This window comes from Vespa mandarinia, chromosome 18 (assembly GCF_050613455.1).
Source record: "Vespa mandarinia isolate Hongniang chromosome 18, ASM5061345v1, whole genome shotgun sequence".
NCBI lineage: Eukaryota > Metazoa > Arthropoda > Insecta > Hymenoptera > Vespidae > Vespa > Vespa mandarinia.
The window spans coordinates 4,341,764-4,359,087 of NC_140827.1; the positions used below are offsets into that span (position 1 = coordinate 4,341,764).

General features: G+C 30.1%; 4 protein-coding genes across 11 annotated transcripts; 3 read left to right on the plus strand and 1 right to left on the minus strand.

The window, feature by feature from the left end:
* Positions 1-206: 206 nt before the first annotated feature.
* On the minus strand, positions 207-1,889 carry borr (borealin-related). Its single transcript, XM_035874375.2, has one exon. It carries the CDS (start codon positions 1,302-1,304, stop codon positions 405-407), a length of 900 nt encoding a protein of 299 aa, XP_035730268.1. The 5' UTR covers positions 1,305-1,889; the 3' UTR covers positions 207-404.
* On the plus strand, positions 1,749-2,619 carry LOC118445229 (leucine-rich repeat-containing protein 51). Its single transcript, XM_035874376.2, has 2 exons — positions 1,749-2,034; positions 2,138-2,619. Exons 1-2 carry the CDS (start codon positions 1,917-1,919, stop codon positions 2,617-2,619), a joined length of 600 nt encoding a protein of 199 aa, XP_035730269.1. The 5' UTR covers positions 1,749-1,916.
* Positions 2,620-3,132: 513 nt separating this feature from the next.
* Positions 3,133-4,097, plus strand: cype (cytochrome c oxidase subunit cyclope). 3 transcript variants are annotated; one of them, XM_085662474.1, is made up of 3 exons: positions 3,133-3,293; positions 3,656-3,822; positions 3,928-4,097. In XM_085662474.1, exons 2-3 carry the CDS (start codon positions 3,656-3,658, stop codon positions 4,013-4,015), a joined length of 255 nt encoding a protein of 84 aa, XP_085518600.1. In that variant the 5' UTR covers positions 3,133-3,293; the 3' UTR covers positions 4,016-4,097. The 3 variants fall into 3 exon arrangements, with proteins under 3 accessions (XP_085518600.1, XP_085518601.1, XP_085518599.1); XM_085662475.1 differs by having other exon boundaries at positions 3,233-3,384; XM_085662473.1 differs by lacking the exon at positions 3,133-3,293 and adding an exon at positions 3,385-3,526.
* A 774-nt stretch (positions 4,098-4,871) lies between these two features.
* LOC118445209 (uncharacterized) lies at positions 4,872-16,619 on the plus strand. Of its 6 annotated transcripts, none has more exons than XM_085662455.1 (11): positions 4,872-5,546; positions 6,939-7,075; positions 7,221-7,349; positions 7,774-7,940; positions 8,065-8,281; positions 8,357-11,215; positions 11,355-11,735; positions 11,879-14,422; positions 14,936-15,056; positions 15,158-15,474; positions 15,819-16,619. In XM_085662455.1, the coding sequence occupies exons 2-11, from the start codon at positions 7,069-7,071 to the stop codon at positions 15,875-15,877; spliced, it is 6,801 nt and encodes a 2,266-aa protein (XP_085518581.1). In that variant the 5' UTR covers positions 4,872-5,546; positions 6,939-7,068; the 3' UTR covers positions 15,878-16,619. The 6 variants fall into 6 exon arrangements, 5 of the variants coding, with proteins under 5 accessions (XP_085518581.1, XP_035730210.2, XP_085518582.1 ...); XM_035874317.2 differs by having other exon boundaries at positions 4,872-5,086; XM_085662456.1 differs by having other exon boundaries at positions 4,872-5,086; positions 6,942-7,075; positions 15,802-16,619.
* Positions 16,620-17,324: the final 705 nt, after the last annotated feature.

The window sequence follows — 17,324 nt, forward strand, 5'->3', positions numbered from 1 at the left end:
AATTCTATTATTGAAAATATAACATATTAGACTTTTTAAATAATTCAATATATTCGAGAGAATTTCAAAACTATGGACAATTATTAATTATTTATAAATGTATTTATAAAATATGTACTTATAATCATAACCTTAACTAATAATACAAATAGGCAATAGGAGATACAATATATCTATAGTTATATGTATAATTATAAAGATATATATATATTATAAAATTACAAATATTAGACGTACTACAATAATATTGTGTTGTGTGTATGTAATAAAAAAATATTCTCCTTTATTAATTTATACCATCCATGTAAATTAGGATGTTTGTTAATACAATAACTGTAAAATACAATTACTATACATCGCATTTGTGTAATGCTAAATGCAATCGCTTTGTATAATCTATGAAGTTATTTCAATGAAATAACTTTCTCGATATGATCCTTAAGTGTTTCTAATTGACGCATAGTTTCTGGATCTAAAGCTGGTATATGAGACATGCGTAATCCATCATTGGGTAACAAGGACATAATGTTTCCATTGCTCAAAGGTACATTAATATTTGCAGTTTTATCTGGAACGATAGCAGAAACTAATAATGGACTGCCTTGCATACTTAATACCATTTCTCCTTCACGCGGTCGTCTGAGTACATTCATAGGAGTATTTGGTTTAACTTTAGGAGTAATAAGGTTATACTCATTCTTAGCAGTCTTGGAAGGTGCTGGTGTTTTAAATTTATCTGATTTTAGTTGAGATTCGATATATGCATATCCTTTATCATTGTTTTTCGTTAATGCCTTATGCGTTATATCAATTAAAGCTGATTGACGATTTTTTGAACTACTACGAGTTACTCTTCTTGGTTTGGCTTCGGAAGTTAATTTTTTAGCTCTTGATGCACGAGATATCCGTGATGTAGATGCTCCCGTTGTTGTACCTTCTGTTACATAACCATCGTCTGATGTAGCTGTACCACGTTTAGAAGTTTTCTTTGCTTTCACAGTTGATGGTATGACGTAAAGTAATGATTGATCATTCACAGAGGATGTTACTTCGTTACAATTTTCTTTTTCATTTTCTTTCCACGCTATAATTTCACCTAAAGTCATTTGCTTCAATTCTGCTGGTATACCAGCTAATTTAACATTGTGATAAGTTTCATAACTCTTGATACTAAATTTAGCTTCATTATCTAATTTATTAATTCTCAATTGCAGTTTCTTCTGAAAATCTTTTAGAAACAAATCTGATTCTTCTAAAGATTCTCGATTTTGTTTGGATTTACGTGTTTGTTTCGTACGTGGCATGCTTCCTAATTCGTAAAATATTGAGGGAAAAGAAAGCAAAAAAAAAAAAAACAAAACGATTGTATTCACTATATTATAAATAATAACTTAAATTAATCTACTAGACTTTCTTCACTTTCTCATATAATCAAGACTAATTCAATTTTTAAATTCTGTTTACTGTTATGGACAGTTTCAATCCATTAAATAACAATACACAAGAAAGCTTTATTATTACGTTTATAAACGGTGTTGCCCTCTAATGTGAACAAATTCAACTAAATGCGAAAGTATTTATAACGGTTCTTTTATAATACAGATTTACGAAACCATTATAAATTGTACAATTTTATTATCGACCTTGAAAAACTATAAATATCGATTAATTATTCTCTTAAAAATATCTATACAGTTTGAAATTTGAACTCCGTTAATACGAAGTACTTATTAAAATGTACATATTGATTAGATAATTTCATGTGTATAAAATATGTTAAAATATGTTAGTTAGATCGATTATCGTTTCTTTACATTAACCTTTCTTTACAATCGTTATAAACAATTTCATATTTCAAAGTTTGTTCTATAAATCATTACCTTTGTTGTTGTTGTTGTTGTTGTTGTTGTTACATAATGAATACTAATAATGCAAACGTCAATTTTACCTCTGATTATAAACGAAACGAACGAGAGGAAATGTTAATAGCACCACCATTAGATTATTCATTCAAAAAAGCGACCAATATGAATCGTATGTACATATTAAACAATAATTTCTTTCTTAATTATTTGATGATTTATAATAAGTAATAAATATTAATATTAATAAAAAAAAATTACTAATCAATTAAAAGAACTAGTTAATCAACAACCTCAGACGATACGAACGGTTAAAGCACCAATGCGAACGTCCAAAGATCGTTTTGCAACAAGTACGATATGGTTGAGTAATAATTTATTAACATCCATGGAAGGACTTGAAAATCTTTGCAAAACAGTTCTAGAAGATCCAACTTTTTTAAGTTGGTTAGATCTTTCATTTAATGAGATCAACGAAATCGGAGACGATATCGCAAAGTTTTCTAATCTAAAGATCTTATATTTACACGGTAATAATATTTCAAATATAAATGATGTATTAAAATTAAGAAAACTATGTAATATGAGAACCTTAACGTTACATGGAAATCCGATAGAAACTTTACCTTATTATAGGAGTTATATAATCAATGTTATGTCACAATTAATCAATTTAGATTTTTCGCCAATAACTATAGCCGAAAAGAAACGAGCATTACCTACCGGATTTTTTAAAATAATAAAACCAGCTTTGTAAACGTATATATTTACTTTTTATTTATTTTTAATTGTTTATAAATTATTGAATTTTTTGTTTGAGTAAAATTAACCAATGGAAATAATGTATGATATACTTATTTGTATCTGGTGCTCATAATTTTGAAATAAATATTATAAAATTATTAATTTTTCGATGTAAAAAGTTAGATTACTAAATACTTCCTTTGTCTTTTACTCAGTGCCGTAAGATAGGATTTGAAGATACTCGTGAAATAATTTGAAATTTTTAAATTAAATTCAATATTGTTATATATGATATTAATAAATTGCAAAGATTGTCATAGACCAAATACACGTGATAACTATTAATTCTCGCAATATAATAAGTTATTATATCTATTTCGTATACGTAATACACCAGCTACTTTGATTTTGATTGCTTTATATCCGTATTGATTCCTCATAAGTTCATTTCTATTGGTCGTTGAATCATGAGAACATTTTAGTTGGTCCAATATGTTATTACAATTTCTCACGAGATGGCGTTACGAACTATCCAAGGAAACATAGTATTTTATCAAAGATTATATGGCTAGTTGTCTATTCTTGTAAATAGTTTGCTTCTCTGATTGTCACTCTAAACATCTCTGGATACAGAAAATTTTTACAGGCTCTGCGTTATTGTGAATTATTATAATATATTTATACAAAGTATGTATATATATATATATATATACACATATATATTCTGAAATAATAATAACTCAAGTATATTGTATAAAATTAATTTTTGATTGGAAGTGTATGTACAAGTTACATAATAATTTTTCTCTTTTTTAACAGAAAGTGTTACAGCAAATGCGTGCAAATTTTGTATTTTAATGATTATATTTTCGTTGAATTTTTTAAGATCACATTTTAAATTTAATAAAAATTCCTACCAAGTAATTAATTATATTTCTTTTTTTTTCTTAGTATACTTCATTGATTTAGATTTATCTTTAGTTCTATCTTTCCATCCTGAGTTTATAAAATAAAGTACTAATTATAAAAAAGAAATCAATTTTCTTTAGATGTCGACAGAAATTAAACAGTTAACCAAACCAAAGCTTCGTAATTTACTATTAGGCAAGGTGAAGGTTGCCTTTGTCGGTATGACAATATTCGGAACTATTACGACATTATTATACAAAGTATTTGTTGGTGATGCAAGGAAGAAAAAATATGAAGAATTTTACAAGTAATATACATGTTATTCAATATTTATTTGTTATGTTTCGTAAAGTGTATAGTGTACTTTTCTTTTGCATTTATTACTATATAAATTTTATCTATCTATTTACAGAAAGTATGATGCAGAAGCAAAACTCAAGATCATGTGCGATTCTGGTTACATGCACTCCTGTGGAGATAATCCTATAATTTATGAGTAATTATTTAAAAAATGTATATAGTTTGTCATAGTACACTGAATTCATATAATAACTTAAATAAAATATATATATGTTATATGAACATGTCTATAATACATTAAATTTTTATACTAAATCAAATATGCTTTTTCTAGATAATTGTATGAAAATATCAGTTTTGTTTTAATGTTTTAATATTAATATTTTGTCTATGAATTAAGATTGTTTTATATGTTTGTTAAGAAGGTTATAAATGTTTAAACGATTATTCTGATATAAATATAAGTTTATTTAAATTATTGATTTATTGTAGGTATATCGTAGTGTATTTTATATATATATATATATATATATATATATATATATAAATTGCATTCTCAAAGGGTTGTAGAATTATATTTTTTAGAGAAAGGAAATGAAAAATATTCAGGTGCGTTAAATAACTAATGTTTCATTGGATAATATTGATAGTATCTATATTGATAGTATCATGTATTAATACTACTAACAATAGTAGATTACTGTATTAGTACTAATATATATTTATTATTATTTTAATTAATATATTATTAATAGGTAATGGAATATATTGAAATAATGAAAAAATGTAAAATGAGGATTTCTTTAAATAAGAATTAAAAGTCTTCACAGATGCATGTATATAAAAATCCTGTTCATTCATAAAGGAATATTCATAAACTTAGATTAATTAATATTTGTTGATAGATTTTCTTCGATTATTTCGAATAATAATTCTAAACGGTGATATAAGAGGTTAAAGAAACTCCGATGTTAAAATAATTGGTAAGATGGCGCCGTAGAAATACCCAGTATGCCCCGCGCGATTGATTTGCGCATGTCAGTTGTTCGCATTGCAAATGGCGGCTCCTTGTTATTGTTCATGGCGTTTTATGACTTGTCCCTTTATATTACCGATTATGTCGAGTTTTTTCGCGATCTTCACCGCGCGCACTGTGCAGAAAGTGGAATAAGATACGCGCGGTGTATTTTAGGTTAAGCTAAGTGCTCTTGTGGTGTGTCTCCGTGCGATTTGGACGCGAGAAATTCCACACGAAATTGGAAAGAAATGGGGTAACGTTAAAATTTTCCTGTGTTCATACGGTATCAATTCATAGTATGCGAGGACTAAAATGAGCCTCGGTGCTTCCTATAGTTCTTCCATTGAATCTAATCTTGTTTGGTAAGCAAACATAACGATGATACGCATTGAACGTTCGTTAAATGAAAATCTTCCGGATCTTTTGACGGTCTATCTCAACATGCTCGAGCCCACTTCACGTACACCTCCCCCGACGGACAAAATGGTGGCCCCCCGATATCCAATGGTCTGGGTGCCTTATTTCGCCAAAAATCATTATGGAATTTCTCGATAGACCTTTTATTTTTTTCTATACTCACTTTATTTAGATCAATGAGATACTACGTATTTGCCGCTTGGTTCTATCAAGATATTCTATAACCTATTTTTGCTTATATAAAAATCGTGCCCCTGTCTAGTGGCCTAAAAGATTTTAATTGCCGTTCGTAAATGGTGAGACTGTTTTCTTTCTTTTTTTTTCCTTTTCTTTCTTTTCTTTTCTCTTTTTTCTTTTTTTTTCTTTTTTTTTTTCTTTTCTTGTATTATTTCGTTACACCACGTCAATTGATTCGACGATAAATATTGTAATCGTTTAGATGCAATTTTCATATTTTCTTTATAATCATGTCTCTCTTGATAAAATCATAGACAAGTTATAACCTAGTCATACTTTTCACTAGCATTTTGTGTTTATGGACAATTACTATCATTCTTGTATAGGCGAACCAACGATCGTTAAGGGTATCGGTATTATTTTTGTTATGATTTTTTAAATTAATAATTTTACTTTTGAGAATTAGCTGTTTGTTATTTTATTCTATTGTTTATTTGTTTTCTTCCCTACGAAATATTCCATATATATAATGAATGAAATATAGATGAGTTTTGAAGAAAGAGCAACAATTGATATAAAAATAAAATATATAATATTGTGCATTAAGTGGTTTATAAAAATAATAGTAGAAATTTATTCTCTATTTATATTATATTCATTCATATAATTATTATTACCATTTGATTTATAATGATAAAACATTATTTTTTTGATATCTTATAAAATCTTATAAAAAAATAAATTAAAAATTTATTTTGAACTTATTGAAATAAAAATAGCAATATTTTTAATGTTATTTTACTATAACATTATCTAATTTAGTGTTCTGGAAAAACATTGTAATATTTAAGTATATAAATATTTTTAATAAACAATAAAAGTAAAGTTAGACGTGTTACAATATATTATATATTTATAAAGTGATGTTTGCCTTTTTTTTTTTCTTTTTTTTTCTTTTTTCTTTTTTTTCTCTATTTTCTTTGTTTTTTTTTAATCCATGTATTTTTTCAATATGTGTCATCGTTTTTTATGATCAATTGATTGTATAAAATATACAGAATGCATATGAATATATATTAGATTATTATAAGCCAATATTAAATTCCAGATCTGTTTAATAATCTGTTTAATATTTATACTATATGATTATGGAGTTATAAGTACCATTGCTATTGTTTTATTTTTCATAATTTTTTTTTTGATCTTTAATATTTCATATAAATATTTTAGATTAAATAAGACTGTAATGTGTGTATATATATATACTATATATATATATATATATATATATATATATATATATATATATATATATATAGTATACATTTATGCATACATGCACATACATACACACACACACATGCACGCATGCACACATATATATATGTAATATTTTTTATCGGATTTTAATCATTATTTTTTCTTTTTTTCTTCCTCTTTTTTTTTTCTTTTTTTTTTCTTTTTTTTTCTTTTTTTTTTTTTTTTCTTCTTTTTTTTTGTTTTTATAACAGTAGACAAGTGCATTAGTGCTGGAGTGGTTTGGCGTTGTCGGTTTACAACCGACGGAGAGACATCTCATCACATATATATTGTCTTAATACCCTGAGGTGTCTCCAGGCTCCCTGGGTAGTTATGTGATTTATGATTGGTATGTATTTCTTAATTTTTCAAATACTGAAATCAACAGTTCAAAATTTCTTTGTTTTGTTAATTAAATTCGTAATTATGATATATGAAATTAAGAATCAATAAAATCTTGATATTAAACAAATAACAAAAATTATATAATACAGTCATGGCGGCAGACAGTGATGGTGATCTGATTGAGACGGTGGTAACTTGTGAGGGTGACCTTGGTGATCCAGAATTTCCACATAAATTTAAAACAATTGTTGACCGTCTTAAGTCTCTACTATGTAAAGGTATTATGAATCTATTGCAATGTATTTTTTTATTTTTTTATTTTATTTTTTTTTTTTTTTTTTTATTATATAAAGAAGATTAATTTTAAAGTATAAAAAAGTTTTATATATAATATAGTAGTACAGTTTTTGTTACGTAAAATAATTTTCTATTTTTATTATTTGTCTATTATATGTATTACTATTATTATTATTATTATTATTATTATTATTATTATTATTATTATTATTATTATTATTATTATTATTATTATTATTATTATTATTATTATTATTACTATTATTACTATTATTATTATTATTATTATTATTATTATTATTATTATTATTATTATTATTATTATTATTATTATTATTATTATTATTATTATTATTATGTATATTTTGTATATCTTCTAAAGGAAAAGTTATTTATAATTTACAGAGAAAGGAGATGGTCTAAAAGTTAACAAAGTAGAACCATGGAATTCTGTAAGGGTCACATTTTCCATACCAAGAGAAGCTGCATTACGGTTGCGAGAATTAGCAGCGCAAGGATCTCCAACACTTACTCAACTTGGCATTCTTTCTGTACAGGTTGAAGGAGACCAGGTATATTTATTGTTTTATAGATCCTAATAATATTATTAAATAAATTAGTAAGTTAGCAGTAATAAAAGTGTTTTCATAATAAATATTACTAAAGTAATAATATAGTATATTTATTTGTTTCTAGGTTATATCTTTAAGGATAGCAAGTCGATTTGGAGGTGAGGCACAAGAAATTGTCTTACGTTCAGGATCTTCACAGGATGCTGGAAATAAATCTCAGAGTGAATCTACAAATAGTTCAGTCACCATTGACAATGATCCTACAATAGCTTTACCTGGTCCAAGTAATACATCAACAATATCTTCTGCATTGCGGAATGTTGCTCAAATAATAGCAGCTGGTATGTTTGTTTAACATTAAACAAACATATTTAAAGAACAAATATATTTCATTATTATCATTTATACTATTTCAGGTACATCGTCAGAGAAAGCTCCTCAATTCCGTTCTCCAAATGTTGTGGCACCAACAGACTGTGATCCTATCCCACCTTTTCTTGCAAAACCTGTGCCGTCAACGGCTGGTAGTAATGGTGTTGGTACTTCTGGCAACCAACCAGTCACTAATTCTAATGCTTCATCCAGAAATAATTATAACGGTCCATTCCCGTTTGCCAGCATGACCCATGCTGCTCAAGCAATACATAGTCGAGAATCACAAGCTACAACAATAAAAAATGCAATTCAGTTTAAACAGCATACACAGCCACCACCGCCTTATCCGATACAAGATAATTTGGCAACAGTCACAGCCTTGTCAAGTGGTCATACAACTACACAAACTGTGGTTACAGTTGGGCAATTAACAACTCAGTATAAGTCTCCAATTACCACGACATCTAGTCTGTCACCAAACAATGGTAACCATTTAACAGGAAATTCCAATGGTAGTGGTAATCAAGTTGCTTTATCAAGTCCATTACTTGTAAATCTTCTGCAAAATGATGCTACCTCACATTCAAATAATGTGATACCTGGTCAGAAAATGTTGCCACCAGCTGTTGTTGATAGCTCAGGATTGGCAAATCGTATGAGACCTACGAAAAAGCCAACTGTTAGAAGAAAAGAGCTAACGTCGCCTAATGAATCGCCACCAAATTTGGATTCGCTAAGGACGGAAGATCTGATAGGAGGATCGGCCATTATTCCAGATATATCTCAAAATTCACCATCTTCAGCATTTGTTGCGGTTAATGCAAATCAGCCATCATCAATTCCTCAACAGCATACAGTTAATGTAATTGGTGGTAGTAGTCAGAATATAATGACACCACAAACGGTCCACCAAGTGCCTGTTGTTGGACAGATACAGCAACAGACACCACCAATACATACTCCAGTACAAATACAACAAAAGTTTCCTATCAGACAAGAATTGACTTATAGGCCTTCACAAATGCAAATACAAAGTCAACTTCCTGCTAGGCATTCGGTAAATGGACAAGTTAGAACACCTTTACAACAGCGGCAATTATTGCTTCAACAACAACAACAACAACAGCAACAACAACAACAACAGCAGCAGCAGCAGCAACAACAACAACAACAACAGCAACAACTTTTGGCTCAACAACAACAACAACAGCAACAGCAACAGCAATTAGGCCAACAAAACATGGCTACATCACAATTGATAACTCAGCAAGGACCTACAACACAGCAGACATTGTTGCAACAGCAAAACACTAATGCTCCTTTGCAGTCAGCATCTTTACCAAGTCAACCAGTAATACAACAGCAACAAGTTTTACAGCATCCAACAGTAGCATTGAATGTATCGCAACAAAGGCTAAGTTACTTAAGTAATCAACGTCAACAAACACCTCCACCATATCCACGACAACCGGTACCACAGCAACCTCATTTACCACAACAAAGCCAGACGTTGAATGTACAACAACAGTTACATCACAATCAATTGAAAAATATAAATGTCAATACGAGTGCAACAACAGACTTTCGTTATGGACAAAGTCAAAATATCCTCAGTAGAAATTATCAGCCATCTATTAGCAGTGCTAATGGACCTACATGGAGTACACAAAGTAGTTCCATTCCACAGGGTGCTCAAGTTAATACTACAAGGCTCGCAGTCTCAAATCAGGTTCCAGGTGCCTTTTCTCAGTGTGGCTCTCATATGAATCATACTCCTACGACTACTGCGACTGCTGCCATTAAAGTAGAAACATCAGAGTCCCCAAAACCTGAGGAAGAGACACCAGAGCCAGAATATACATCAACTGGAAAAATCCGCCAATTTCTCATAAATCCTCTGACCGGTCATTTAGAACCAATGCCTAGCGAAAGTTCTGATTCAGAACCAGAAAGTGCAGTTGATAATCAAGATGATTTCTTTTCTTTTCCATCTCCTTCAAACGATAGATCAAATTCTATCTTTTCTGACGACGACGCTGATAGCAATTTTTCGAGAAGAAACGATACTACGACCAATACCGATCAATCAGATTCTGAAACAACGGTCAAATCTACAGCCAGTGAAGGAAGTTTAAAGCACAGCAGGATAAAACCTACGAGAGAGTCTGCGCACAGTCCAATGCCAGGAGAAAAAATTAAACTCCGATTAAAATTAGAAAAATCAGAACCAGTTACCCAAGCGTATAAAGTGGATGTATCATTTGTAAACACACCACCTGTCAGGAAAGTTGATAAGTCGGTAAACAAAATGTTTACCACAGGTATCTCTAGCTCAGGGACTGGTGACGAACCACGAGTGCCTCCCTTACACATTTCTTTAAGAGGACGTAATGCTTCTGTAGTACAAATCAGGAAAAAAGAAAAAAAGTCTTTGAAAGATGGGGAAACTGATGTAGCTAGTGTAAAGAGAAAAGGAAAATTGAAGAAAATGAAAGAATGTATAGATGGGAACAAATTGCTCCAAAAGAAATCATCGTTGAACATGATTATAGGTACTTCGTCTGCTTCCAAACTACCCCTGTCCAACTCTGCGATGATAAATAGCGCCAGTACCATTAGCAAAATGAATAATATTCTACAAACTGTCGTTGCAAAACCTAATGCCTTTAAACAAGAAGTGTCGGTAGATTCTATGAGGCTACAAGGTGGGCTAATTAAGCCAAGTTCAAGTAAAAATAATGACGTGGATGATATACCGTTGAACAGTAGAATTCCATCTCCGTCTAAACATAAATCTACTATTTTAAATCAACCTTTGAATACACCACAACAAAACATAACAAAGAATCAAATGGAAGTTGATGTACAAAATCATACACATGAACAGAAAATAGGGGGAGGTAAGATAGTAACACAATATCAAAATATTATTACATATAATTAAAACTTTAGTTAGTTAGTTGCATTCATTTTTAAATGTATTGAGAGATTTATTTATATTTTTATATAATAATTATTATTCAATGAAAAATTTTCTAGGTAAAACCAAAAGAAGAGATTCCAAGAAGAAATCAGAATCTGGAGATGGTATGCACAGAGAACAGAATTTATTGTCAGGTGGTAGAATTCTAGATAATCAAGCCAAATGGAGAAAATTGGGTTATAAAGGTGATTCCAATCAAGCGATACGAAAGTCAGACACACTTATAACAGGAAACGATTTTACAACTGTTAAAAAAGTTGGCGAAATCAGGAGAACCAGCGACAGTGACATAAATAGATCAGCCATAGAAAAGAACAATGCATTAAATGTGGTCACCTCAAGATTAACAGAAATAAACGGTGTAAAAAGTGATTTAATCAATCAAGAGAAAAGAAGACGTTTGAGTTTAATGGATGAAAAGGATTTGCATTTAGGAGGTAAATTTAAAGTTTATTCTTTTTATCTTCATCTAAGAGTGGGTCATTATATTATATTTTATTTTTCTCAACTTGTTTTATTTGTATAAAGTATAAGTTTAAGTTTACGAGAAAAAATTGGACATCTCTCTAATTTATTACAGAATGTCATAAAACAGAGGCTAGCAGTCAAAGCAGTCAAAAAGTTGTTTCTGAGTCTTCTTCATCAAATGCTGTTTCAAATGCAAAAAATGTTACCAATGTACCTTATGAGAGTGAAACGCAAAATTTAAAAACAAAAAACGCAATAATGCAAAATGATTCTAATGGATCAAACAATTCTGAAGCTAAAGTGTCTGTGCATACGGATATGGCAACTAAATGTTCTCAGCAGTCTGTTAACAGAATTACAACTGTCAAAAGTAAACCGGACATTGACAATTGCAAAGTGAATGCAAATACTTTAACTAAAAATCAAAGTCTTGGACAGAAAATGAAAAATCACATGAATATTAAGAATGACACAAATGCTACTATTAATAGGCACAAGGTAGAGCATTTTAACAATAAAAAAATAACTCAGAATCACATAATAAAACAAGCTGACAGAACTGTGATTGAAAATAAGTTGGATAATTCACAAAGGATAAGTTTATTAAAAACATCACAAAGCTCAATAATCAGCAATACAGTGGACCAAGTTCCCAGATCCCAAAGTAATGATTTAGCAACTGGCAAGCCAACTTTGCCAATTGGGGAAATCAATGTAACAGAAGCTAAAGTAAAGCAGAAGTTACTTGAGAATACAACAGTTCCTATTGGAATTGGTGTTGATGCAAATGTAGAAAGAGTTGGTAGCGGAGGGGGTGGGGAGGATTCGGGGATAGAATCTATGGATGCTCTTTCAGAGAAGTCACCAAACCAGGGGGAATCACCTTTACATAGGCCAGTGACTGAAACAGTGACACAAAGTAGCACTAAAAGTGTTATTCAAGGGGAACCATCCCTGCCAACCACCAATAAGAACGTGCCTTCCTCAACTAATAGTAGTGATATGTGTTCAAATACCCATACGGAACTTCTTAAGTCCAATGCCCCACAAAGATTAAGCCCTGTGTCTGTTGCAAGTTATCTTGAAAATCATCTTAATTGCAATGTATCACATTCTAGTGAACAAGATACGAAGAATATATCTAGTGAAAAGACAGTAACAATAACAACAACTTCAAGAACTAGTGGTAATAATAGTGACTTGGTTGCTAGTTTAGAAATAACTGAAAATGAAAAAAGTGTTTCCAATCCACTAGTGACAGGATCAGTGACTGTCGTGACTGCCTCTATAAGTAGTGGCATGGATAGTGATAATTTATTACAATGTGCGCATCAACAAATAAGCAATTACTCTGAAACAGACAGTTGTAGCATTAAATTAGAAGGTACTATTAACCAAAATGAGCAGGGTACGACAAACTCTAAGCACGAAGTGTTAAGGGATGCAGAGGACAAACTTGTTGAAGACAGTGTAAAAACGGTAACAGAGAGTGACAGTGCAATTAGATTAAGTGAAGAACCTCAAGGACAGAATAATAATGGTGTGCCTCTAATTCAAAATCATGTTACATATAATAAAGTTAAAACAGAAAAGCTTGATAATACACTTACAAACAAAGCTATCGCAGTGATGGATAATACATGTCCAAATAATCAGAGTCACCAGAGTCCAGAAATCAAAGCAGAGCCTGTAATCAATGTTAAAGTGGATGACACAAGGCAGGTTGATCAGTCAGATAATTCTAAAAATAATTTATCGTTGAACACAGGCTCAGTTCAAATAGAATCATGTACTGATCAAAACCAAAAATGTAATGTACAAACTTCTCAACAAATTTCAGTCAGGGAATCTTCAATGAATCTTCAAAAAGTTACAGACGATTTGGTTAAGAAAATTGTTAATGATGCCAGCGAAATAAATATAGGTATCCAGTCACCTCTTGGTGAGGATCCACAGCCAATTAGGATCACACCGCCATTATATACATATTCTAATCCAGTTGTTTTGCAAAGAGATGAGACTCCAAGCCCAGCAGCACAAAATCTTGAAGTAGATTCTAGCGATGTAGAACATGTAAAACGAAAACGCAGAAGGAAACAGGAATTAGAAGGCCGACAGGATGTCATATGTATAGAGGACAATGACGATGCACATTTTGTGGAAAGATTAAATTCTAATAATTCGGATGATTATATTAAAAGACCACCTAAATCTTTGCTAGAACAACTTTTAATAGAAATTCCAAGCGAAAGTAATGAAAAGAGATCATTGAGAACTAGATCACAAAAACTTAACAGTCCAGACATTGCCAAAACTCCAAAAAGTAGCCCACATGGTCCTAATAAGTTGGAGGAAAGACGTAGTATATCGCCATATGCAAAGGCTAGTCCAAAGTTGGGATCATCTAAATTATCACCAAATACAACAACTATGAAAGTAGGGAAAAGAAAACGACAGGAAAGTGAAAGTTCTGTAGCATCGAATACGGCCGATGATCCACAACCACGACCAGGAAAACGAAAATGTTCCGAAAATGCTGCAGAACTCATCAAAGCTTGTATGGGTGTAGAAGAAACTGGACCTGTCAAGAAACAAATACCTGGCAAAGAAGAACAGCCCAAAAAGGGATTCAACATATTGGCTAAAGCTAAAAAAGGTGTGCTTACCACATATATACATATGTATGTATGTATGTATGTATGTATGTATGTATGTATGTATGTATGTATATATGGATGGATGGATGGATGGATGGATGGATGTATGTATGTATGGATGTATGTATGGATGTATGGATGTATGTATGTATGGATGTATGGATGTATGTATGTATGTATGTATGTATGTATCTATGTATGTATGTATGTATGTATGTATGTATGTATGTATGTATATATGTATATATGTATATATGTATGGATGTATGTATGTATGTATGTATGTATGTATGTATGTATGTATGTATGTATATCTATTCTTTTTCTTTCTAATGTCATAAATTATTATGAATTATTATCACATTATAAAGGCTGCCAAAAACAGAAATATTTTTAGTTGTTAGTTGTCCTTGTCTATTGTTATTGACCTTAAATATAAAACTTATAAAAGCTTGTCGATTAGATTTATTTGCATATTGAGTCTAATCGATTTGTTAATTTTATATTTTTAGGTCCCATTGTGGTAGAAGTAGATTCTTCTGACGATGAACCGTTGATTGAATCTGTAGGAAAAGCAAGAATGAGATTGTCAGATGAAACATCCGCTGCTTCTCCAAAGCCTAAAGATCAAAAGTAAGCAATACTGATACGTGATTACGTGCAGCCTAATGTAAACTTGAATTAGCCGCACTTAACGAGAAGTATTCCATGTAAATGAATTGTTATCATTCTAGAACAAATTCAACTACAACTGTTTCTGGCAGTCCAATTAATTCTAGTAATATATCAAATTTCAATGCCAGTAATAGAGTGCAAAGAGAAGGCCGTTTATTAACAACCAAACAAGCAAGTACACCAACAGCTGTAAATGCTGGAAAAGAAAGGCTACGTGGTACTTCAGTATCAAGTAATGAATCAGTGGGAGAAGTAACAACAAGACGATCTGTTCGACAGAATACAGCTTCACCATTAGCAACACCGGCAAGCAATACAAGAGGTGCATCTAGATCTACGGAAGATGTAAATAGAAGAAAAACTCGAAGTGGAGCTGGTATGTATAAAATATTCATTTAAAAGTTCATTATAATTCATTTTTAAATATGATTCATGGATAAGAAATATATATTTTTATTCTGGTTTATTTGTCTACGTTGATAGCATTTAAAAATATCTTTATATTACATTTAAAGAGCATGAAATATTTTTTTCTTTTTATATATATATATATATATATATATATATACATATATACATATATATATACATATATATATACATATATACATATATATATATATATATATATATATATATGTATATATATATAAATTAAGTTACATATTCCCTATACCGTTTTAATTGAAAACACCTCGTACAGCGGGAACATTGTTTTAGTAACGACTGAGGCAGCAGAACAGGCGAAACGGAGGCGAATATCCCGAGAAAACAAATGACCCTCGGGAAGTGACCTTGACAGTGATTAGCTACCGTCGCTTGTCAAGGCCTATACGTCTGATTATCTATTTGTTATAAACAATTACTTGATCGCCGTGTGGCTGGACCCCACCTGGTGAATGTGTATGTGTCGATAGCGCACAAACATTGCTGTATATGTCTGGGAGTTTTATGGCAATCGGAACGCTGGATGGTGTAAAAAAAAAAAAAAAAAAAAAGAAAAAAAAACAAATAAATTTATGTTGTATTATAAGAAACTGAATGATCTATTTTAAAATATACAAAAAATATAAACGATAAATATAAACTCTTTCGAAGCTTCGTTTAAATATTTTTTGTATATTCTGTATAAAATTTTCAAATTTTCTTTGATAATATACTATAAGAAAAGATTTGTATTCCACCTGAACGATCGTCTTTAGATGTTACTTTTTAAAATATCTAAGAATTTTAATTATAAGGGAAGATCAGTACGAAAAAACACGAGAATGATGTATTTTTCACCGTCCAGCATTCTTTCTTGCAATTTACTCCTCTAAACAGCAAAGTTTAGTTACTCAGAATCTGTTCAGCGTTTTATGTTTTGATCTAAGTAACTAAACTGGATTTATAACTGCCGAGTCATTATGTAACTTTCTTTTACCAATTACAAGTTATTATTATTCATTTATAGAACGAGGTCGCATTATTATATATGTGCAATTCGGTCAAGTTCAATTTATGTGTTTGAGATCAATATTTACAGCATTATATATATATATATAATATATATATATATATATATATATATATATGTGTGTGTGTGTGTGTATATGTATATATATATACATAAAATATATATATAATATTATATATATTGACATATGCATATATATATGTATATATGTGTGTATATATGTGTATATATATATATATATATATGTGTATGATGATGTATGTATGTATGTATGTATGTATGTATATATATAAACGTTTTTTCATGAATATACCCAACAGAAAGTTATGCAAAAATTCTTTTTAGATGAAGGCATAACTTTCTGCTCTTTGTTCTTTCTTTCTTTCTTTTTTCTTTCGTATCATTTTTATTTCTTCTTCATGGGAATTAAATAATGGTAAAAGAAAGATAAAATTTTATAGGTCAAACATGAAAATCTCTGATTCTACTGCCGTAATATAACACATTATTTCTGCAGATATAAATTTTATTAAACGATGGGCTGGGGTCGCTACTCTGACAACTACTTCACTGATAGACTTTGTTTAAAAAATGTTAAATATTTGTAGTTGTTTATTTATTCTATTTTAACTATTCTCGTTTTTGTAGAATTTCTCATTTTGTAGATATTCTGGGTTAAAATGCATGCATAAAAAATAGTGTTGGCTATACTCATTTTTGATATTAAATACAATTGTCATGAGTATAATAAATTATATTTGAAGACGCAG